The sequence below is a fragment of the Salmo trutta genome, chromosome 3, assembly GCF_901001165.1.
Source record: "Salmo trutta chromosome 3, fSalTru1.1, whole genome shotgun sequence".
Taxonomy (NCBI): Eukaryota; Metazoa; Chordata; class Actinopteri; order Salmoniformes; family Salmonidae; genus Salmo; species Salmo trutta.
In genome coordinates this window covers 58140756-58165171 of record NC_042959.1, presented here as the reverse complement: position 1 = coordinate 58165171, position 24416 = coordinate 58140756, and the positions used below count along the sequence as shown (strand labels likewise).

The following is a 24416-nucleotide window of genomic DNA, read 5'->3' as shown; positions in this document are numbered from 1 at the left end:
GTGTATACATTTTTGTAAATACATACATACATACATACATACATATATACATTTTTGTAAATATATATGTGATGCGTAACCTTGCCAGTGACTTGAAAGCTTTGTCAACTTCTAGATCTAATGCCTAGTCTTTAGCTCAGTGTGCTAATGTGGTCTAGATCTAATGCCTAGGCTTTAGCTCAGTGTGCTAACGCGGTCTAGATATAATGCCTAGGCTTTAGCTCAGTGTGCTAACGTGGTCTAGATCTAATGCCTAGGCTTTAGCTCAGTGTGCTAACGTGGTCTAGATATAATGCCTAGGCTTTAGCTCAGTGTGCTAACGTGGCCTAGATCTGATACCTAGGCTTTAGCTCAGTGTGCTAATGTGGTCTAGATCTAATGCCTAGGCTTTAGCTCAGTGTGCTAACGTGGTCTAGATATAATGCCTAGGCTTTAGCTCAGTGTGCTAACGTGGTCTAGATCTGATACCTAGGCTTTAGCTCAGTGTGCTAACGTGGTCTAGATATAATGCCTAGGCTTTAGCTCAGTGTGCTAACGTGGTCTAGATCTGATACCTAGGCTTTAGCTCAGTGTGCTAACGTGGTCTAGATCTGATAGCTAGGCTTTAGCTCAGTGTGCTAACGTGGTCTAGATCTAATGCCTAGGCTTTAGCTCAGTGTGCTAACGTGGTCTAGATCTGATAGCTAGGCTTTAGCTCAGTGTGCTAACGTGGTCTAGATCTAATGCCTAGGCTTTAGCTCAGTGTGCTAACGTGGTCTAGATCTGATAGCTAGGCTTTAGCTCAGCAGTTTAAGTTGGTCACGTACACAGTTTAGCAGATGTTAAAGCTGGTGCAGCGAAATACTTATGTTACTAGCTCCTACCAATGCAGTAAAATGTCAAACAAGTAAAATAGCATGTTCCAGAATCCAGTATATAAATACATATGCGGTGTGTGTAAACAGTGTAACTAAAATGTCATGTACAGTAGTAGAAATATCAGAATGAGCTACACTACGTGACCAAAAGTATGTGGACACCTGCTCGTTGAACATCTCATTCCAAAATCATGGACATTAATAAGCTATAACAGCCTCCACTCTTCTGGGAAGGTTTTCCACTAGATGTTGGAGCATTGCTGCGGGGACTTGCTTCCATTCAGCCACAAGAGCATTAGTGAGGTAGGGCACTGATGTTGGGCGATTAGCCCTGGCTCAGAGTCGGTGTTCCAATTCATCCCAAAGGTGTTCGATGGAGTTGAGGTCAGGGCTCTGTGCAGGCCAGTCAAGTTCTTCCACACCGATCTCGACAATCCATTTCTGTATGGACCTCGCTTTGTGCACAGGGGCAATGTCATGCTGAAACAGGAAAGGGCCTTCCCCAAACTGTTGCCACAAAGTTGGAAGAACAGAATCGTCTAGAATGTCTTTGTATGCTGTAGTGTTTTAGATTTCCCTTCACTGGAACTAAGGGGCCAACTTTACAATTGGCACTATGCATTGGGGCAGGTAGCGTTCTCCTGGCATCCGCCAAACCCAGATTCGTCCGTCGGACTGCCAGATGGTGAAGCGTGATTCATCATGCCAGAGAACGCGTTTCCACTGCTCCAGAGTCCAATGGCGTGTGTGTGTGGAATATAAATATATACAGTGCATTCTGAAATTATTCAGACCCCTTGACTTTTTCCCCAAAACATTTTTAAGTTACAGCCTTATTCTAAAATGTATTAAATAAAAAACATAAATCTACACGAAACACCCCATGAAGACAAATCTAAAACAGTTTTTTATTTTTTTTATTTTACCTAATTTATAAAAAAATAAATAAAAATAGAAATACCTTATTAACATAAGTATTCAGACCCTTTGCTCTAAGACTTGAAATTTAGCTCAGGTGAATCCTGTTTCCATTGATTATCCTTGAGATGTTTCTACAACTTGATTGGAGTCCACCTGTGGTAAATTCAATTGATTGGACATGATTTGGAAAGGCACACACCTGTCTATATAAGGTCCTCCAGTTGACAGTGCATGTCAGAGCAAAAACCAAGCCATGAGGTCGAAAGAATTGTCCGTATAGCTCCGAGACAGGATTGTGTCAAGTCGCAGATCTGGGGAAGGGTACCAAAAGTGTCTGCAGCTTTGAAGGTCCCAAAGAACACAGTGGCATCCATCATTCTTAAATGGAAGAAGTTTGGAACCACCAAGAGACTTCCTAGAGCTGGCTGCCCGGCCAAACTGAGCAATCGCGGGAGAAGGGCCTTGGTCAGGGAGGTGACCAACAACCCGGTGGTCACTCTGACAGAGGTCCAGAGCTCCTCTGTGAAGATGGGAGAACCTTCCAGAAGGACAACCATCTTTGCAGCACTCCACCAATCAGGCTTTTATGGTTGAGTGGCCAGACGGAAGCCACTCCTCAGTAAAAGGCACATGACAGCCCACTTGACGTTTGCCAAAAGGCATCTAAAGACTCTGACCATGAGAAACAAGACACTCGTCTGATGAAACCAAGATTGAACTCTTTGGCCTGAATGCCAAGCATCACGTCTGGAGGAAAGCTGGCACCATCCCTACGGTGAAGCATAGTGGTGGCAGCATTATGCTGTGGGGATGTTTTTCAGAGGCAGGGACTGGGAGACAAGTCAGGATCGAGGGAAAGATGAACAGAGCTAAGTACAGAGAGCTCCTTGATGAAAACCTGCCCCAGAGCACTCAGGACTTCAGACTGAGGTGAAAGTTCCTCTTCCAACAGGTCAACAACCCTATCTGCAAAGAATAATAGGAGAAACTCCCCAAATACAGGTGTGCCAAGCTTGTAGTGCCATTCCCAAGAAGACTCTAGGCTGTAATCGCTGCCAAAGGTGCTTCAACAAAGTACTGAGTAACTGGTCTGAAATACTTATGTAAATGTGATATTTCAGTTTTAAAAAACATTTCTAAAACGTTTTTTGCTTTGTCATTGTGGGGTATTGTGTGTAGATCGACGAGGGGGAAAAAACTGTTTAATCCATTTTAGAATAAGGCTGTAACGTAACAAAATATGGAAAAAGTCAAGGGGTCTGAATACTTACCGAATGCGCTGTATGTATGTGAATGGTGTGTATGGACAGTATGTGAATAGAAAGGGTATGCATAGCAGTAGTTATATACTAGCTAATGTCTAGATGTAATACATAGGATTTCTGCTACAAGACCATGGCGCTTGCCTACGGAGCTGTGCGGGGAACGGCACCTCCGTACCTTCAGGCTCTGATCAGTCCCTACACCCAAACAAGAGCACTGCGTTCATCCACCTCTGGCATGCTGGCCCCCCTACCTCTGCGGAAGCACAGTTCCCGCTCAGCCCAGTCAAAACTGTTCACTGCTCTGGCATCCCAATGGTGGAACAAGCTCCCTCACGACGCCAGGACAGCGGAGTCAATCACCACCTTCCGGAGACACCTGAAACCCCACCTCTTTAAGGAATACCTGGGATAGGATAAAGTAATCCTTCTAACCCCCCCCCCCCCCCAAAAAAAATACGAAGATATAGATGTACTATTGTAAAGTGGATGTTCCACTGGATATCATAAGGTGAATGCACGAACTTGTAAGTCGCTCTGGATAAGCGCGTCTGCTAAATGACGTAAATGTAAATGATTTAGCTCAATGTTCTAGATCTAATGCCTAGGCTTTAGCTCATTGTGCTAACATTGTCTTGATTCTCCCAGGTGATCTTGGTTCCATACGGGTTTGGATCCATACTTAGGCAACAACAGAGGTGTTTTAGTTAATTGTTCAGAATTGTACAGGTTGCGTTTCTCCAATCTGCAGTGTGGGTGTAGGCGTATAGGACAGAGGTCTAGGCTACAGTGGGGGAAAAAAGTATTTGATCCCCTGCTGATTTTGTACATTTGCCCACTTACAAAGAAATGATCAGTCTATAATTTTAATAGTAGGTTTATTTGAACAGTGAGAGACAGAATAACAACAAAAAAAATCTGAAATACGCATGTCAAAAATGTTATAAATTGATTTGCATTTTAATGAGGGAAATAAGTATTTGACCCCTCTGCAAAACATGACTTAGTACTTGGAGGCAAAACCCTTGTTGGCAATCACAGAGGTCAGACGTTTCTTGTAGTTGGCCACCAGGTTTACACACATCTCAGGAGGGATTTTGTCCCACTCCTCTTTGCAGATCTTCTCCAAGTCATTAAGGTTTTGAGGCTGACGTTTGGCAACTCGAACCTTCAGCTCCCTCCACAGATTTTCTATGGGATTAAGGTCTGGAGACTGGCTAGGCCACTCCAGGACCTTAATGTGCTTCTTCTTGAGCCACTCCTTTGTTGCCTTGGTCGTATGTTTTGGGTCATTGTCATGCTGGAATACCCATCCACGACCCATTTTCAATGCCCTGGCTGAGGGAAGGAGGTTCTCACCCAAGATTTGATGGTACATGGCCCCGTCCATCGTCCTTTTGATGCGGTGAAGTTGTCCTGTCCCCTTAGCAGAAAAACACCCCCAAAGCATAATGTTTCCACCTCCATGTTTGACGGTGGAGATGGTGTTCTTGGGGTCAGAGGCAGCATTCCTCCTCCTCCAAGCACGGCGAGTTGAGTTGATGTCAAAGAGCTCCATTTTGGTCTCATCTGACCACAACACTTTCACCAGTTGTCATCTGAGTCATTCAGATGTTCGTTGGCAGACTTCAGACGGGCCTGTATATGTATTCTTGAGCAGGCGGACCTTGCGGGCGCTGCAGGATTTCAGTCCTTCACGGCGTAGTGTGTTACCAATTGTTTTCTTGGTGACTATGGTCCCAGCTGCCTTGAGATCATTGACAAGATCCTCCCATGTAGGTCTGGGCTGATTCCTCACCGTTCTCATGATCATTGCAACTCCACGAGGTGAGATCTTCCATGGAGCCCCATGCCGAGGGATATTGACAGTTCTTTTGTGTTTCTTCCATTTGCGAATAATCGCACCAAATGTTGTCACCTCACCAAGCTGCTTGGCGATGGTCTTGTAGCCCATTCCAGCCTTGTGTAGGTCTACATCTTCTTGTCCCTGACATCCTTGGAGAGCTCTTTGGTCTTGGCCATGGTGGAGAGTTTGGAATCTGATTGATTGATTGCTTCTGTGGACAGGTATCTTTTTTACAGGTAACAAACTGAGATTAGGAGTACTCCCTTTAAGAGTGTGCTCCTAATCTCAGCTCGTTACCTGTATAAAAGACACCTGGGAGCCAGAAATCTTTCTGATTTGAGAGGGGGGTCAAATACTTATTTCCCTAATTTAAAATGCAAATCAATTTAACATTTTTGACATGCGTTTTTCTGGATATTTTTGTTGTTATTCTGTCTCTCACTGTTCAAATAAACCTACCATTTAAAATGATAGACTGATCCTTTCTTTGTCAGTGGGCAAACGTACAAAATCAGCAGGGGATCAAATACTTTTTTCCACCACTGTATTATGCCCCAACAGAAAATGAATATTCCTCCTCTTGATTCTGTCATCTTGATGCAGATCAATGACAGGAAGCAGAAGCATGAGTCAGTGTTTGGCTTTAGGACTACTTACAGACTTTGAAATTGAACCCAAAACTCCATTAAATGTACTAGTTTGAATCTATTCATTATTAGTTTAGTTTTGCTTCAGGATGAAAAAAAGCATTTGTATTTAACATCCATACATTTTGTATTGACGTCCAACTAATGTCTTCATATGGCTTCTGTTGCTGTTGATGACCAAGCTTCATTTCCCCAGCAGGACAACCTGAACCTGTGGTCTTCAATCATCGTCTGGCTGCTCTACTATATAGGCCAGTGGCGGTCGGTGCCGTTTAAGATGAAGGAGGATTAGAAAACTTTTTCACAGCATATTTGGATGACTGTCATTCATGTTCCAGTCACCCAGCTCAATGTAACATCGATAGGTTTAGGCTTCTACATGATACTCACATTTTCATGAGGTTGCTACAACCTAGCCTATGAATTAAAGTTTACAAACATAGGTGCACAGGTCAAGAGAATTTTGAGTAGTCAAGGTGACAGAGTGAGACATTCAATACCAGTGTGAACACTCTTGCCTGCATCTAACTGATCTGGGGTGTAATCATTAGTCCAACAGTTGCAAATGAGAGTTTCTATTAGACAAATTCTGGTATGTTTATCCCCGTTCCGTTTAAGAAATGTTTTTCAACAGAATCGTCAGAATGAATACACCCCTGATAAGACATAAACACAGTTCACTTTCATAGCAGCCACAGACTTCCTCTGGAAGTTGTCATAATTACTGTGTAAGTCTATGGAAGGGGGTGAGAACCATGAGCCTCCTAGGTTTTGTATTGAAGCCAATGTACCCAGAGGAGGACAGAAGTTAGCTGTCCTACGGCTACACATGGTGCTACCCTACAGAGTCCTGCTGAGGCTACTGTAGACCTTCATTGCAAAACAGTGTGTTTTAATCAATTATTTGGTGACATGAATATATTTAGTAAAGTTTTATCTAAAAACGAGAACTTTAATGTTTCACTATTTTTATGAAATTCACTGAGGAGGATGGTCCTCCCCTTCCTCTTCTGAGGAGCCTCCACTGATGTAGACATGCTGAAGAATGTGCAATCCTTGAAATACAGCTCTTATGGAGCTGAGAGAGAGTTAGAGTAAGGAGGACTGGGGAAGGCCAAGATGACCTGATCCTAACTATGGAGGAGAGGGGAGGGGAGGGGGCTAGAGAGGAGAGGAGAGGGGAGGGGAGGGGGCAAGAGAGGGGAGAGGAGAGGAGAGGGGGCTAGGGAAAGGGGGAAGGAACATATTGGAGTAACTGGAAGTTTTACTCCCTTAATGATTGACTCCTACTTGGCCCAAGCTGCATATAATGAATCAGAGTTTATTACAATACTTTTTTACTCCTGTCTCACTTTCCTAAAGAGTTGATTCATTGGTCTTTATTGCATAAATATTTTCAGTCTGTCAGTTCCTCGTCGTTTAGATTGGTTCAGAGCTATGTTATTGTGCATGGCGTAAGTTTATGGTGTTGACACTGGCAGTTAGGTGAAGGGAAAGTGTGTGTGTGTGTGTGTGTGTGTGTGTGTGTGTGTGTGTGTGTATGTGTGTGTGAGTTGTTGAAACTGTGTTTTGGAAAGCAGAGAGCCATCGTAATGAGTCAGGCCACACTTCCCAAGGCCAAACTATTACTGGAAATTAGTTCTCTTTCTTTCACTTTCTCACTCTTTCTCTATCGCCGCCGCTTTTAAAAATTACTTTTATTACTATTTTCTTTCCGCCCACTTTTATAATCCCCCCTCTCTCCTTTCCTTCCTCACACTCAAGCATGTTCTTAGTTTCTCTCTCCATCTATCTTTCACCTCTCTCATCACTTTTTGTCCTTTTTAAATGACTCACTTTTCCTCTTCCTGCTCCATCCTGTCAAAATCAGTTCAGATTCCAAACTTCTGACTGGCTGTACTTCCTTACTTCCTGCTGACTGGTACTTCCTGGTATTGATGAAGTGTCAGCTGACACATACTAGTGAATCACTGGATGACTGGACCGCTGACTGACTGACCAACCAATACACTGTTACATACAGCCTCATCACAGGGGATATCCACCACAGCCATTGTTTCCAGACAAATGGCTTCATTCCATCTGTGTGTTTGTTGTTCATGGAATCCAGTGAGAGGATCCATATGTGCCATTGAAGGACAACGCACCACACCACACTTCTCTCAGACACACTTCTCTGAGACCATCGATAAGAGACAATACTGTGCAGCTGTATTCATCGACCTGGCCAAGGCTTTCGATTCTGTCAATCACCACATTCTTATCGGCAGACTCAACAGCCTTGGTTTCTCAAATGACTGCCTCACCTGGTTCACCAACTACTTCTCAGACAGAGTTCAGTGTGTCAAATCGGAGGGCCTGTTGTGCGGACCTCTGGCAATCTCTATGGGGGTGCCACAGGGTTCAATTCTCAGGCCGACTCTTTTCTCTGTATACATAAATGATGTCGCTCTTGCTGCTGGTGATTCTCTGATCCACCTCTACGCAGACGACACCATTCTGTATACTTCTGGCCCTTCTTTGGACACTGTATTAACCTCTTTGGGATAGGGGGCGGTATTTTGACGTCCGGACGAAAAGCGTGCCCAAAGTAAACTGCCTGCTACTCAGGCCCAGAAGCTAGGATATGCATATAATTGGTAGTTGTGGATAGACAACACTTTAAAGTTTCTAAAACTGTTAAAGTAATGTCTGTGAGTATAACAGAACTGAAATGGCAGGCGAAACCCCGAGGACACACCATCGCAAAAAAAAATATATCATCCTACCACTGATTTCAATGGCTGGCACCTTTATAATGGGGCGAAATCGTGCCCGATTGCCGTTCCTAGGGCTTCCACTAGATGTCAACAGTCTTTAGATAGAGTTTCAGGCTGGTTTTTGGAAAAATGAGCCAGAAATTGTAGTTTTTCTAGGTGGCTCTCATTTTGGCTGTAGTGTTTCCAAGCGCGTGAATGAGAGCGCGTTCTTTGGTATTTTTCTCCGGTAAAGACGACAACGATTCTCCATCTTAAATTTTATTGTTTGTTTGCGTATTAGGGTACCTAAGGTTTGATTATAAACGTTGATTGACTTGTTTGGATAAGTTTATTGGTAACGTTTGGGATTCATTTTGAAGGAGGGAAACCGAGTGGATTATTGACTGAAGCGCGCCAGCTAAACTGAGTTTTTATGGATATAAAATGCTTTATTGAACAAAAGGACCATTTGTAATGTAACTGGGACCTTTTGGAGTGCCAACAGAAGAAGATCTTCAAAGGTAAGGCATATATTATATCGCTATGTCTGACTTTCGTGTCGCAACTCCCTGGTTGAAAATGATTTGTTATGCATTTGTGTGCTGGGTGCTCTCCTCAGATAATCCCATGGTTGGCTTTCGCCATAAAGCCTTTTTCAAATCTGACACGGCGGCTGGATTAACAACAAGTTAACCTGTCTGGGCTAGGGGGCAGTATTGAGAATTTTGGAAAAAATATGTTCCCATTTTTAACTGCCTCCTACACCAACTCAGAAGCTAGAATATGCATATTATTGTTCAGGTTTGGATAGAAAACACTCTGAATTTTCTAAAACTGTTTGAATGGTGTCTGTGAGTATAACAGAACTCCTATGGCAGGCAAAAACCTGACAAGGTTTCAAGCAGGAAGTACCCTGTCTGACAAGGAGTCGTGCGTCTTACATCTTTTTATTGAAAAGTAAGGATCTTAGCTGTAACGTGACAATTCCCAGGGCTCCGATAGGCTCTCAGAGCCCGGGAAATAACTGAAGGTTTACGAGGGAGTCTCAGGCTGAAACACATTATCACCTTTTGTAAGTGTCGACTCAGAGGACCTTTGAATGAGGCGCGTGCACGAGTCGCTCCTGAGGAGAAATTTTATTCGGCTGTTTAGGGTCAATGCATACTCCCGGTCGGAATATTATCACTTATCTACGAGATAACTGGCATAAAAATTGGTTTTAAACAGCGGTTGACATGCTTCGAAGTACGGTAATGGAATATTTAGACATTTTTGACACGCCAATGCGCCATGCGCGGGACCGTGAAGAAGCATTCTGATAGTGTCTAGAACTCACGAACAAAACGTCGCTGTTTGGATATAACGATGGATTATTTGGGACCAAACCAACATTTGTTATTGAAGTAGAAGTCCTGGCAGTGTATTCTGATGAAGAACAAGCAAGGTAAGAACATTTTTCTTATAGGAAATGTGATTTTGGTGGAGGCTGACCTGGGTGGGTATCTAAATAGCTAGCCCTGTAATGCCGGGCTATGTACTTAGATTATTGCAAAATGTGCTTCATCCGAAAAGCTATTTTAAAATCGGACATATCGAGTGCATAGAGGAGTAATGTATCTATAATTCTTAAAATAATTGTTATGCTTTTTGTGAACGTTTATCGTGAGTAATTTAGCAAACTGTTAGTAAATTCCCCGGAAGTTTGCGGGGGTTATGCTTTTTCTGAACGTCACATGCTAATGCAAAAAGCTGTTTTTTGATATAAATATGAACTTGATTGAACAGACATGCATGTATTGTATAACACAATGTCCTAGGTGTGTCATCTGATGAAGATCATCAAAGGTTAGTGCTGCATTTAGCTGTGGTTTGGGTTTATGTGACATGATATGCTAGCTTGAAAAATGGGTGTCTGATTTTTTCTGGCTGGGCACTCTGCTGACATAATCTAATGTTTTGCTTTCGTTGTAAAGCCTTTTTGAAATCGGACAGTGGGGTTAGATTAACGAGATTCTTGTCTTTAAATAGCTGTAAAATAGTCATATGTTTGAGAAATTGAAGTAATAGTATTTCTAACGATTCAAAAATCGCGCCACTGGAATTTCAGTAGCTGTTACGTAGGTGGGACGAGTTCGTCCCACATACCCCAGAGAGGTTAATCTTTATTTTGATGTATTGTACTTGTGATTTCATGAAAGTTTTAATATTTATAGTAATTGAATTTGAATTTGGCGCTCAGCAATTTCACCGGAAGGTGTCGAAATGGCGTCCCACTAATCCGCAAGAGGTTAACTAACCTCCAGACGAGCTTCAGTGCCATACAACTCTCCTTCCATGGCCTCCAACTGCTCTTAAATGCAAGTAAAACTAAATGCATGCTCTTCAACCGACCGCTGCCCGCACCTGCCCGCCCGTCCAGCATTACTACTCTGGACGGTTCTGACTTAGAATATGTGGACAACTACAAATACCTAGATGTCTGGTTAGATTGTAAACTCTCCTTCCAGACTCACATTAAGCATCTCCAATCCCAAATTAAATCTAGAATCGGCTTCCTATTTCGCAACAAATCATCCTTCACTCATGCTGCCAAACACCCTCGTAAAACTGACCATCCTACCGATCCTTGACTTCGGCGACTGCATCCAATTTGATGAATAATCACAGTGCCATCCATTTTGTCACCAAAGCCCCATGTACTACCCACCACTGCGACCTGTATGTTCTCATTGGCTGGCCCTCGCTTCATATTCGTCGCCAAACCCACTGGCTCCAGGTCGTCTATAAGTCTTTGCAAGGTAAGCCCCGCCTTATCTCAGCTCACTGGTCACCATAACAGCACCCACCCATAGCACGTGCTCCAGCAGGTATATTTCACTGGTCACCCCCAAAGCCAATTCCTGCTTTGGCCGCCTTTCCTTCCAGTTCTCTGCTGCCAATGACTGGAACGAATTACAAAAATCACTGAAGCTGGAGAGTCATATCTCCCTCTCTAACTTTAAGCACCAACTGTCAGAGCAGCTCACAGATCACTGCACCTGTACATAGCCCATCTGTAAACAGCCCATCCAACTACCTCATCCCCATACTGTTATTTATTTTTTTGCTCCGTTGCACCTCAGTATCTCTACTTGCACATTCATCTTCTGCACATCTATCACTCCAGTGTTTAATTGCTAAATTGTAAATATTTTGCCACTATGGCCTATTTATTCCCTTACCTCCCTTATCTTACCTCATTTGCACAAACTGTATCTAGATTTTTCTATTGTGTTATTGACTGTATGTTTGTTTATTCCATGTGTAACTCTGTGTTGTTGTTTGTGTCGCACTGCTTTGCTTTATCTTGGCCAGGTTGCAGTTGTAAATGAGAACTTGTTCTCAACTGGCCTACCTGGTTAAATAAAGGTGAAATATAAAGATTAATAAAATAAAAATGTTAATATCCCGATCGATCGGAGAGAGGGTCAGAACTTTCTGTTGGGCTACTGTCCAAGAGGGCAGCCATCTTCCCTCGGCTTCAGTGACCAATGGTGTTCTGAGAACAATAACCAATGACATGGAGGAGAAATACATTGAGTCAGATAGTTTAATAATACTTCAAGGGAAGGCGACAGCTTCAGGGAAAGAGTATCAGAACTTCTTGCAGGATTTGCAAAAATGCCTGCTGGATAGTAGCACAGCACTCTAGCTGCCACTATTGTTCTTCTGGCCAGGTCTTCAAAGATTCTCAGAGAATAGCCCCTCAGAACCAGTAGCAGTGTTACCAGGCTAACAACAACCATGACCTAGCCTGGTCTCTGATCTGTTTCTGCTGTATTGTCAACTACAGCATAAATAAACAAAGGGGTATTCTACAAAGCAGGATAAATGAGTTAGCCAGCTAACTTGCCTAACTATTCTGAAATAACGTTGTCGCTTTTAGAAAGATAAGCTTGAAATGGGCATGTTCTAATTGACTCAACAACCAATAACGCATATCTAAGTAGGTATGTGTACTGAAACCCGGTATTAAACGGGCCCCAGGGCTAAATTATCAAAGACCGTAGTATCGATAAACTCAGATGTTATCGGTTCTGCTTTCGGTACTGGAGAAATTTAAGAAAATACATTTCCTATTTATTATTGCTACATAAACGTTATCTTGCACATTTTATCTCACCAACCGTTTCCAATTTGCAATAAGATTAAGACATTTGTCTGTGATGCATTTCCGCTATTCCCAATCCAGAAGAGAGAGCTCTGTCGCGCGGAGCCTGTCTCTCTCACATCTCTACAACACACACACACACACACACACACACACACACACACACACACACACACACACACACAAAAAGAAAGACCCTGCTCTTAATTAGTGACGATGGCGGAGAGAACTAAACATTCAAAATTGTGGTTACACTTCACCAGAGTCGATGCTGACAATGCTCGTTGCCACAAGTGCAACAAGGCTTTTGCTCGTGTTTCCGCCCTTACAAGCAATCTGTCCAAACATCTATGGAAAGTGCATCATGTACAGGCAGAGAAACAGTTTGACTGCCTAGCTTGTAGTTCATCTCTCGTTGCCTGATCTACGTTAGGTATGTATGCTAGCAGCCTAGAGCCAACACACACAGAGTTAACTAGATTATGAGAACATGGGTTCCTGATCAAAAGGAACCATTAGCCAGCTGATTGTTTAGCTGTGGTTGCGTTCAAAAATTCAATCGCCCATTTAAAGATTTTGCAACTTTTTTGTTAAAGTTGCAGCTACAATGAACCAACCCACTCCTCCCTCTAATACAGCTGGTCCAAGCCAAAGACCAGCCCAAAGCCCCTTCACGCTGGCAGCTAGTGGGAGGATGACTGAGGAGAGGGTGAATGAGTGCCACCTAGCCGTGATCAAGGTCATAGTGAAAGGACTACACCCCTTTGCAACAGTGGAGTACAAGGGCTTTAGGTAACAGTCTGTCAGTATATATATTGAGTTGTATTCATGTTTCGGATATAGTAGTTTCAAAGGGTTGTATGTTAGTCCCATCACTCCACAATACAATACACAACAACACAATAATTCAATAATGATAATTCAACACATGAAAACTATATATATTTTTTACTGTAGGGAGATGAGCAAGGCACTCAACCCCAAATGTACCCCTCCCTCCAGGAGTTACCTCAGTGACACAATAATTCCTACCTGGTGTGGTGTAGAAAAGGCCAATGTGATCACTGAGCTGAAGGACGTGCCAAAGCTGACCATCACATCAGACGAGTGGACCAGCCTCTGTCAGGGCCATTATCTCACTGTTACAGTTCACTACACAAGCCAGGGCAGTGTACAACAGAAGGTCCTCCACACCAGGGCAATGTACAACAGAAGGTCCTCCACACCAGGGCAGTGTACAACAGAAGGTCCTCCACACCAGGGCAGTGTACAACAGAAGGTCCTCCACACCAGGGCAGTGTACAACAGAAGGTCTTCCACACCAGGGCAGTGTACAAATGGCAAACTGACGAAGTAGTGTCTGAGGAGATCTCAGACATTCTGGAAGAGTTTGAGACAGAGCCGAGCAAGATTGTAGCTGTGACTGTTGATAATGCTGGAAATATGGATGTTGCCATCAAGCGGCTACACATCCTAAAAATAAGATGCTTTGCAAACACCTTGAATCTGGCAGCGCAGAAAATCTTCAAAATGACTTCCATTGATAAATGGGCTCCCCGAATCAGAGCAGTGGCCGTGTGGTTCAAGAGATCCTCCATGTCCAAAAGCAGCAGCTCCTTGGTAAGAAGCCAGTTCAATTTATTAAAGTATTATTTTTAACAATTTAATTTGATATTCAAGTGTGCGGTAATTAAATGTATGTTGTTTTTTGTTGTTGTTTCAGGCCTTCCGCAACACTCACTCATCCTTGATGTCAAGACCAGATGGAACCCGCTCTATCTAATGAGAGATTCAGGGAGCAGTATCCAGCGATCCAAGCAGCAGCCTTGGACGCACAACTGCGAAAAGCAATGACCAAGGACAACCTGGACCATCTGAAGGACGAGGACTTCCATAAGGCTGAGGAGTTTGTCCAGCTCATGAGAATCCTCTATACATCCACACTGTGTGTGTCATGTGAAAACAATGCCACCTGTGGACAGATCAAACCCATCCTCAAAAACTGGAAGAGCACTTCAATGTGAAACATGAAGATACAACGTTTGTGGCAACCATCAAAGAGAAGGTGTGGGAGAACCTCTCCGAGCGTTATCAGGATGAGGACGTTCAAGCCTTCCTGCATGAGGCCACAGCAATAGACCCCAGATTTAAAGCGAGGCCGGTGAGTGACGCCACCTGGGACAGGCTGAGGAAGGCAAATGCTGAGGCCAATGTGACAGGAGCAACACCAGGGCTGTCAGAGGAGCTGGAGCAGACAGACACAGAGCACCAGCAACAGGAGGAGGAGTCTGAAGGAGGAGGAGAGGAAATGGAGGAGACAGTCCCTCCATTGTACAAAACAAGGAGTGCCTTGGAGGAGCTGTTCTCAGAGGAGGACAGGGAGTTGAGATTGAGGATCCAACAGGACACCTCGTCCCTCACCCTCAGCGAGCGTGTTGACCTAGAGGTCGAGCTCCACAAAGGCCTGCCTCCCATCCCCATGGCTGAAGATCCTGTGACGTGGGAGAAGAGAGCTTCTCTGTCCCTCCTCACAAACATTGCAACAAGCTACCTCTTTGCTCAAGCCTCCTCCATCCCTAGCGAGAGGGTATTTTCGACTGCAGGGAACACAATAAGCCAGGAGAGGTCCCGACTTCTGCCAGAGAAGAAGAACTGCTAGTCCTTCTGCAGCCTACCTGCAGGCCCCACCCGTGTTGCTCTATACCACTGCATTTTCTTTTGCAGGAAATTCTTGTTTATTTCATTTGTTTTACATTTCCATCATCACAACATTAGTCTATAATAGCAATGTTTTGAACAAATCACTGTTTCTTTTGCTGTAAATAATTGTTTATTTGATTTATTTTACATTTCAGATAATAAAGCAGTGTTAATTCTGTTCTTAATTTGTTTCGGGTTTTTTTCTCGTAAAAAAGAACCGATAAGAATACCGTTAAAGTACCGGATGGATAAGCAGTATCGGTAAGAGGAGTAATACCGTTAAAATCTTAACGGTACCCATCCCTATATCTAAGTTTGGCTTTTTAATGAAACAGAAAATCAACAGTTATTTCTGCTTGTTAAAGTTAGCCTGCTAACTCATTGATCCTACTTTGTAGTAAACCCCTCTGATGTGTCAAGACCTCACAAACAGATCTGGGACCAGGCTATCACTGACTCACAGACAAAACAACAAAACCATCTGCTCTCGTTCAGGAAAGCCTTCAAGTGCCGCCTTGTTTCCCCGGCTGACGCCATTGAACACTGTAAGTGCTTGGAAGGTTTAAAGGTGTTTCCATCTATCCAGGACTCACCGGATGGTTGTGCCTCAGTGACTCCCTCTACTCCCTCTACTGGGTCTGACGGAAACCCAGAACAAAGACCTCACTACTCTCTAACCTCCCCAGTGGGAGGGTTACTATTACTCCTGTCTGTCTGTCTTACTGGGGAGGGAAACGGTCTGTCTGTCTTACTAACTGGCTGACTGGCTGGGGAGAGAAACAGTCTCTGTGGCTGCTGTGTTCATGGACTCCACACAGAGAAGACGGAACACAGAGAATATAATAGATTTAGAATCAGCTCCTTGTTCTACCCCAGGCCCAAACTCAACCCCTTAGAATTAGACTGAGAGGAACGAACATTCCAAGTCAAAGCTGGGCTTGATACCATCAAGTCATATAGTATGGCAAACTCATAATATGGCCCAACTTGAATGGGTGTTTTAATGGGAACTATTGTTCTTAGCAGTTACCATTTTTTACATTTACATTTTAGTCATTTAGCAGACGCTCTTATCCAGAGCGACTTACAGTAGCGAATGCATACATTTCATACATTTTTTTCCCCCGTACCAGACAATCACATTATACACTGAACAAAAATATAAATGCAACATGTAACAATTTCAAAGATTTTACTGAGTTACAGTTCATATAAGGAAATCAGTCAATTAAAATGAATAAATTAGGCCCTAATCTATGGATTTCACATGACTGGGAATACAGATATGCATCTGTTGGTCACAGATACCTTTAAAAAAAGGTAGGGGCGTGGATCAGAAAAGCAGTACGTTTCTGGTGTGACCTCCATTTGCCATCGTGCAGCACGACACATCTTCTTCGCATAGAGTTGATCAGGCTGTTGATTGTGGCCTGTGGAATGTTGTCCCACTCCCCTTCAATGGCTGTGCAAAGTTGCTGGATATTGGCAGAAACTTGAACACACTGTCGTACAAGTCAATCCATGCTCAATGGGTGACATGTATGAGTATACAGGCCTTGGAAGAACTGGGACATTTTCAGCTTCCAGGAATTGTGTACAGATCCTTGCGACATGGGGGTTCATCCATGAAGAGCACACTTCTCCACCGTGCTAGTGGCCATCAAAGGTGAGCATTTGCCCACTGAAGTCGATTATGACTGAAAACTGCAGTCAGGTCAAGACCCTGGTGAAGATGACGAGCACGGAGGGGAGCTTCCCTGAGACGGTTTCTGACAGTTTGTGCAGAGAATCTTTGGTTTACAAACTCAGTTTCATCAATCCAGGTGGCTCGACACAGATTTTATTTAATTAATTAATTTTATTTAACCTTTATTTAACAAGGCAAGTCAGTTAAAAACAAATATTTATTTACAATGACGGCCTACACCGGCCAAACCTGGACAACTCTGGGCCAATTGTGCGCCGCCCTATGGGCCTCCCAATCACGGCCGATTGTGATACAGCCTAGATTCAAACCAGGGAATCTGTAGTGACGCCTCAAGCACTGAGATGCAGTGCCTTAGACCACTGCGCCACTCGGAAGACCTGGGTTGGATGATCCCGCAAGTGAAGGAGCCAGATGTGGAGGTACTTGGTAGGCGTGGTTACACGTGGTCTGCGGTTGTGAGGCTGATTGGATGTACTTCCAAATTCTCTAAAACAACGTTGGAAGTGACTTATGGTAGAGAAATTAACATGAAATTCTCTTGCAACAGCTCTGATGGACATTCCTGCAGCCAGCATACCAAATGCAACCTCTTACATCTAGATGTTCCGCTAGCGGAACACCTGCTCCAATATCCAATGATGGGCGTGGCGCGAAATACAAATTCCTCTAAAATCCGAAAACTTCCATTTTTCAAACATATGACTATTTTACAGCATTTTAAAGACAAGACTCTCGTTAATCTAACCACACTGTCCGATTTCAAAAAGGCTTTACAACGAAAGCAAAACATTAGATTATGTCAGCAGAGTACCCAGCCAGAAATAATCAGACACCCATTTTTCAAGCTAGCATATAATGTCACAAAAAACAAAACCACAGCTAAATGCAGCACTAACCTTTGATGATCTTCATCAGATGACAACCCTAGGACATTATGTTATACAATGCATGCATGTTTTGTTCAATCAAGTTCATATTTATATCAAAAACCAGCTTTTTTACATTAGCATGTGACGTTCAGAACTAGCATACCCCCCGCAAACCTCCGGTGAATTTACTAAATTACTCACGATAAACATTCACAAAAAACATAACAATTATTTTAAGAATTATAGATACAGAACTCCTCTATGCACTCGATATGTCCGATTTTAAAATAGCTTTTCGGTGAAAGCACATTTTACAATATTCTCAGTAGATAGCCCGGCATCACAGGGCTAGCTATTTAGACACCCAGCAAGTTTAGCCTTCACCAAAATCAGATTTACTATTAGAAAAGTTTGATTACCTTTCCTGTTCTTCGTCAGAATGCACTCCCAGGACTTCTACTTCAATAACAAATTATTTTTGGTCCAAAATAATCCATAGTTATGTTCCAACAGCGACGTTTTGTTCGTGCGTTCTAGACACTATCCGAATGGTAAATAAGGGTCACGCGCATGGCGCATTTCGTGACAAAAGATTTCTAAATATTTCATTACCATACTTCGAAGCATGTCAACCGCTGTTTAAAATCAGCGATAATATTCCGACCGGGAGTCGTTGAATCCGTTCAGAGACGATAGAATAAAATCATGGTGTCGTATCGTGCATGAGCATGAAGCCCTTTGTCCGCTGATAGACCACTTAGCAAAAGCGCTCGTGTGTTTCAGCCAGGGCTTTGAATTACGTCATTCAGCTTTTTCCCGGGCTCTGAGAGCCCATGGAAGCTGTAGGAAGTGTCACGTAACAGCAGAGATCCTTTGTAATGGATAGAGAGAATCAAGAAGGGGAAGAAATGGTCAGACAGGGTACTTCCTGAACAGAATCTTCTCATGTTTTGGCCTGCCAAATGAGTTCTGTTATACTCACAGACACCATTCAAACAGTTTTAGAAACTTTGGAGTGTTTTCTATCCAAAGCTAATAATTATATGCATATTCTAAATCGGATTAAATCGGGTACATTTTTTATCCGGCCGTGAAAATACTGTCCCCTATCCATAACAGGTTAAAACTTGAGACATCTGTGGCATTGTGTTGTGTGACAAAACTGCACATTTTAGAGTGGCCTTTTATTGTCCCCAGCACAAGGTGCACCTGTGTAATGATCATGCTGTTTAATCAGCTTCTTGATATGCCACACCACAGTCAGGTGGATGGATTATTGTGGCAAAGGAGAAATGTTCACTAACAGGGATGTAAACAAATTTGGCCACAAAATTGAAGAGATACGCTTTTTGTGCGTATAGAAAATGTCTGGGATCTTTTATTTAGGCTCGTTAAACATGGGATAAACACTTTACATGTTGTGTTTATATATTTGTTCAGTATATTTTGGAATGCAAATTACAATGTGATTGTCATGAGACATTTCAGTGCCAAAAGAAATCCAAACTCTTTTGTCAAACTTTCTCTGAAGCATACTTTTTCATAAGAGCCTTTCTTCTCCCTCACTCATTCCCTCCTTCCTTCACTCTCTGTCTGTTTTATTGTTGTGTGGTGGGACTTAGACAGCCATGACCATTAATTAGCACTGTGGATTAGTCTGGACAAGTCATGTGAGTGGAGGGAGATGGCAGTGGGATAGGGAGATGGCAGTGGGATAGAGAGATGGCAGTGGGATAGGGAGATGGCAGTGGGATAGGGAGATGGCAGTGGGATAGGGAGATGGCAGTGGGATAGGGAGATGGCAGTGGGATAGGGAGATGGCAGTGGGATAGGGAGATGGCAGTGGGATAGGGAGATGGCAGTGGGATAGGGAGATGGCAGTGGAGTGAGGGAGATGGCAGTGGTAAATAGGGATAGTGTGCGAGTGGGATAGGGATATGTCAGTGGGATAGGGGAGATGGCAGTGGGATAGGGAGATGGCAGTGGTATAGGGAGATGGCAGGGGATAGGGAGATGGCAGTGGGATAGGAGATGGCAGTGGGATAATGGAGATGGCAGTGGATAGGGAGATGGCAGTGGGATAGGGAGATGGAAGTGGGATCAGAGGAGATGCAGTGGGATAGGGAGATGGCATGTGGGATATGGAGAATGGCAGTGGGATAGGGAGATGGCAGTTGGATAGTGAGATGGCATGGGATATGGAGATGCAGTGGGATAGGGGATGGCTTGGGATAGGGAGATGGCAGTGGATGGGAGATGGCAGTGGGATAGGAGATGGCAGTGGATATATGGGAGATGGCAGTGGGAGTAGGGGAGATGGCAGTGGGATAGGGAGAATGGCAGTGGGGATAGGGGAGATGGCAGTGGGATAGGCGAAGATGGCAGTGGGGATAGGGAGATGGCAGTGGGATAGGGAGATGGCAGTGGGATAGGGAGATGGCAGTGGGATAGGGAGATGGCAGTGGGATAGGGAGATGGCAGTGGGATAGGGAGATGGTAGTGGGATAGGGAGATGGCAGTGGGATAGAGAGATGGCAGTGGGATAGGGAGATGGCAGTGGGATAGGGAGATGGCAGTGGGATAGGGAGATGGCAGTGGGATAGAGAGATGGCAGTGGGATAGGGAGATGGCAGTGGGGATAGGGAGATGGCAGTGGGATAGGGAGATGGCAGTGGGATAGGGAGATGGCAGTGGGATAGGGAGATGGCAGTGGGATAGGGAGATGGCAGTGGGATAGGGAGATGGCAGTGGGATAGGGAGATGGCAGTGGGATAGGGAGATGGTTAGCTAAACACTATGGCCTCGCTTCCCTCGCTAGCTTTTCCCTAAACACTGCGGCTTGTTTTTCCACTTCCTCAAAAACACTTGACTGTCTATGCCAAACATAATCTTGGTTTTGGTTAGTGGGGATTTAATTTGGTTGTATTTTCTTCAGAACCTAAGGTTTGTGTTTCCATCCAGTTTTGTGGTCACTGGTCAGTAAAAGTATTTTATCTGTTGTAACATTTGTCAAGTACGTTGTTATTGATTGTGACAGGGATCATTTTCGTTTACGATGTGGAGTGGTTACCGTGGTGACTGTGTAGGATTGTTGACATAGTGGACAGGCCAGCGGAGGAAGATTCTCAGCTCTGGTTCTGCATGCTTAGAGTTACTGGAATCCTGTAAGAGACATATTTCAACATGGTGTCATCAGGCAAAGCAGACACACACTGCTTCACTCATTTGGAAGGCTTGGGTGTTTTCTCAAAACAAGCTGTCTACTCTCTCTGAACACTTGCACCCTGTATCTGTTGCCTAGCGCCTGTCTCTTGTTCTGGACAGCTGCACTGGCTGGCTATCCCTGAAATCTCCTCTGTGCCACACACACACTCTTTCTACTATGTCATCCATGTCATCTGGACTGCTCCTTCGTTCCATCCTTCTCTTCCATTCTCTATGCCTACAATTCCACTTTTCACTTGTCTTCATACCTCCCTTCATTCCCTCCCTCTGTCCATCACACTGTCACTCCCCTTCCTCTGTGTCCCTACAGCTGTGTGTCAGCTGTTGGTCTGTGCCAGTGAAGTCAGAGCTGAAGCTGAAGCCGAAACACAGAGGGCCCACAGGAACCCCAGGCCACCCCTCTATACCCCCTCCCCTACCAGCTGTCTCCCCCTCCCTGCCCCCATCACCCCCAATCATTAAGCATCCACCAGTAAAACTACTGGACAAGCCCTTTTGTGTCTCGTAGATGGGTAACTACAGCACCCTATTCACCCTATCAGGCCCCAGTCGAACTACTACAGCACCCTATCAGGCCCCAGTCGAACTACTACAGCACCCTTATCAGGCCCCAGTCTAACTACTACAGCACCCTTATCAGGCCCCAGTCTAACTACTACAGCACCCTTATCAGGCCCCAGTCTAACTACTACAGCACCCTTATCAGGCCCCAGTCTAACTACTACAGCACCCTTATCAGGCCCCAGTCTAACTACTACAGCACCCTATCAGGCCCCAGTCTAACTACTACAGCACCCTATCAGGCCCCAGTCTATCTACTACAGCACCCTTATCAGGCCCCAGTCTAACTACTACAGCACCCTTATCAGGCCCCAGTCTAACTACTACAGCACCCTTATCAGGCCCCAGTCTAACTACTACAGCACCCTATCATGACCCAGTCTAACTACTACAGCACCCTATCTGTCCAGGTGGTGTTATCTGTCTGTCTGTCTTGTCTTGTCTTGTCTTGTCTTAGCCCCTCTCCTTGTAGTGTTGATACACAGACTGGACTGTCAATCATCTCAAATATATCTGTTACCTTCCTCTATTTCTCTCTCTATCTGTCCTTTTCTGGCTGTGATCTGATGAATGATCTACATGTATTTACTACGGTCTTTCGCTATCTCAAAACAACCCTGCTGCTATGTTTAAGCCAATTAGGGCTTGAGGAGGAGTTTGCAATAAGGGAGTTGGAAATTACATGATTGACATTTCGAACGCTGAAGTACTAAGTAATGCTGGCTAGGCTAATTATACCACCTTCGATTGGTTCATTGTGCAACAACAACAGATCTAAACCAAGCCAATGGTGTCTGTGTTGTGGTGCCACTAGTCAATCAATCAATCAAATGTATTTATAAAGCCCTTTTTACATCAGCCGATGTCACAAAGTGCTATACAGAAACCCAGCCTAAAACCCCAAACAGCAAGCAATGCAGATGTAGAAACACGGTGGCTAGGGAAAACTCCTTAGAAAGGCAGGAACTTAGGAAGAAACCTAGAGAGGAACCAGGCTCTGAGGGGTGTCTAGTCCTCTTCTGGATATGCTGGGTGGAGATTATAACAGTACATGGCCAAGATGTTCAAAAGTTCATAGATGACCAGCAGGGTCAAATAATAATAATCACAGTGGTTGTAGAGGGTGCAACAAGACAGCACCTCAGGAGTAAATGTCAGTTGGCTTTTCATAGTCGATCATTCAGAGTTAGAGAGCAGGTGCGGTAGAGAGAGTCGAAAACAGCACGTCCGGCGAACAGGTCAGGGTTCCATAGCAGCAGGTAGAACAGTTGAAAATGGAGCAGCAGCACGGCCAGGTGGACTGGGGACAGCAAGGAGTCATCATGCCAGGTAGTCTTGAGGCATGGTCCTAAGGCTCAGGTCGAGAGAGAGAGAGAGAGAGAGAGAGAGAGAGAGAGAGAGAGAGAGAGAGAGAGAGAGAGAGAGAGAGAGAGAGAGAGAGAGAGAGAGAGAGAGAGAGAGAGAGAGAGAGAGAGAGAGAGAGAGAGAGAGAGAGAGAGAGAGAGAGAGAGAGAGAGAGAGAGAGAGAGAGAGAGAGAGAGAGAGAGAGAGAGAGAGAGAGAGAGAGGAGAGAGAGAGAGAGAGAGAGAATATATATATATATATATACATACTTAAATTCACACTGGATAAGACAGGAGAAATACTCCAGATATAACAGACTGACCCTAGCACCACGACACAAATTATTGCAGCATAAATACTGGAGGCTGAGACGGGAGGGGTCGGGAGACACTGGTCCCGTCCGACGATATCCCCGGACAGGGCCAACCAGGCAGGATATAACCCCACCCACTGGTCTGTTTTGTTGTGTTGAATTGAGTTATTTGTATCTACTAGACACACAGTGTGGATGTATAAAGGATCTACTACTGTATCTACTATACTGGACCTGACATTTAGAAAGAAACCCATCCACACAGATTATCACCTCTCATTCTTCCTACTCTCTCGTATTCTGTCTTTCATGAAACAAAAGAAATGATTCATGCATTCTGAAATCTTCTAATCCTCTCTCTCATTCTCTCTCTCTCTCTCATTCTCTCTCTCTCTGTGTCAGGTATGCCTGTGGTTGTCAGCGCGTCTCCGGACAGGTAACCGGGTGTGTTGCTGGTACCATGGCAACGCCAGAGCTGCGTCTGTTGCCTGTCATTGTGGTTACCATCGTCCTGGTGGTGTTGTCGGCTGCGGATGACCACGAGTGGCACTTTAAACCAGGTAAGAGGTCAGATGTCAGACAGGAAGTGGCTGTTTAAGGTCAAATCAGATCCCTAGAATATGATTGGTCGTTATTGTTGAAGAGAATGGGTTCTCAATAACCTACCTAGTTAAAGCCAAGGTAGATAGTAGACGGACTAGGGATTGATGATCGTTGACCAATCGGCCAGGTTTAATACAATTTGAGTCACAACAAGGGAAAAAACTATAATCAGAACAGATGTGTTTTACCTTCCATTCAAGATCTCACATGCACCCCCTCAGAAATGTCAGACAATTCCATCTCGGCCTCACCTATTGCCTTATCCTCCTCCTCCATCCCTCACCCTCTCTGCCCCTCTCATGTCTACATTCTCCTCACATTCTTGGATGTGTGCCTTAAGTCTGTCCATCAGCTATCAGCAGCCGATCCTGTTTCAGGTCCATGTCTCCTAGGCAGCCATGTGTAACAGGAGAGAGATGGTAGCAGGGAGATAGAGCCTTGGGTATTCAACCTCACTAATGTACAGGCTGCTCATCAACCTGTCAATCATACAAAGAGAGAGAGGGGAGTGAGGGAAGGAGGGAGGGGAGGAGAGGGATTAGAGAAAATTAAACTCCACATGGTGAAACTAGAGCTGCCGTTTTCTGTCACCTCCAGGGTATCAGCAGACAATTAATTATCTGTCTCTCTCACATACACACACAGTTGTGTCATCTGATTTGATCATATGGC

At 44.3% G+C, this 24416-nt stretch overlaps 1 protein-coding gene across 4 annotated transcripts in view; it reads left to right on the top strand.

The window, feature by feature from the left end:
- The window catches only part of LOC115180823 (epithelial discoidin domain-containing receptor 1), a 64715-nt gene that overhangs the window by 6988 nt on the left and 33311 nt on the right, over positions 1-24416 (top strand). For 3 of the 4 annotated variants that reach the window (XM_029742988.1, XM_029742994.1, XM_029743001.1), the window contains exon 2: positions 23544-23701. In XM_029742988.1, coding sequence (XP_029598848.1) covers positions 23602-23701 — 100 coding nt within the window. In that variant the 5' untranslated portion in view covers positions 23544-23601. Of the gene's footprint in view, positions 1-15568; positions 15667-23543; positions 23702-24416 lie in introns of those variants that run through there. The other variant, XM_029742978.1, reaches the window with a different exon arrangement.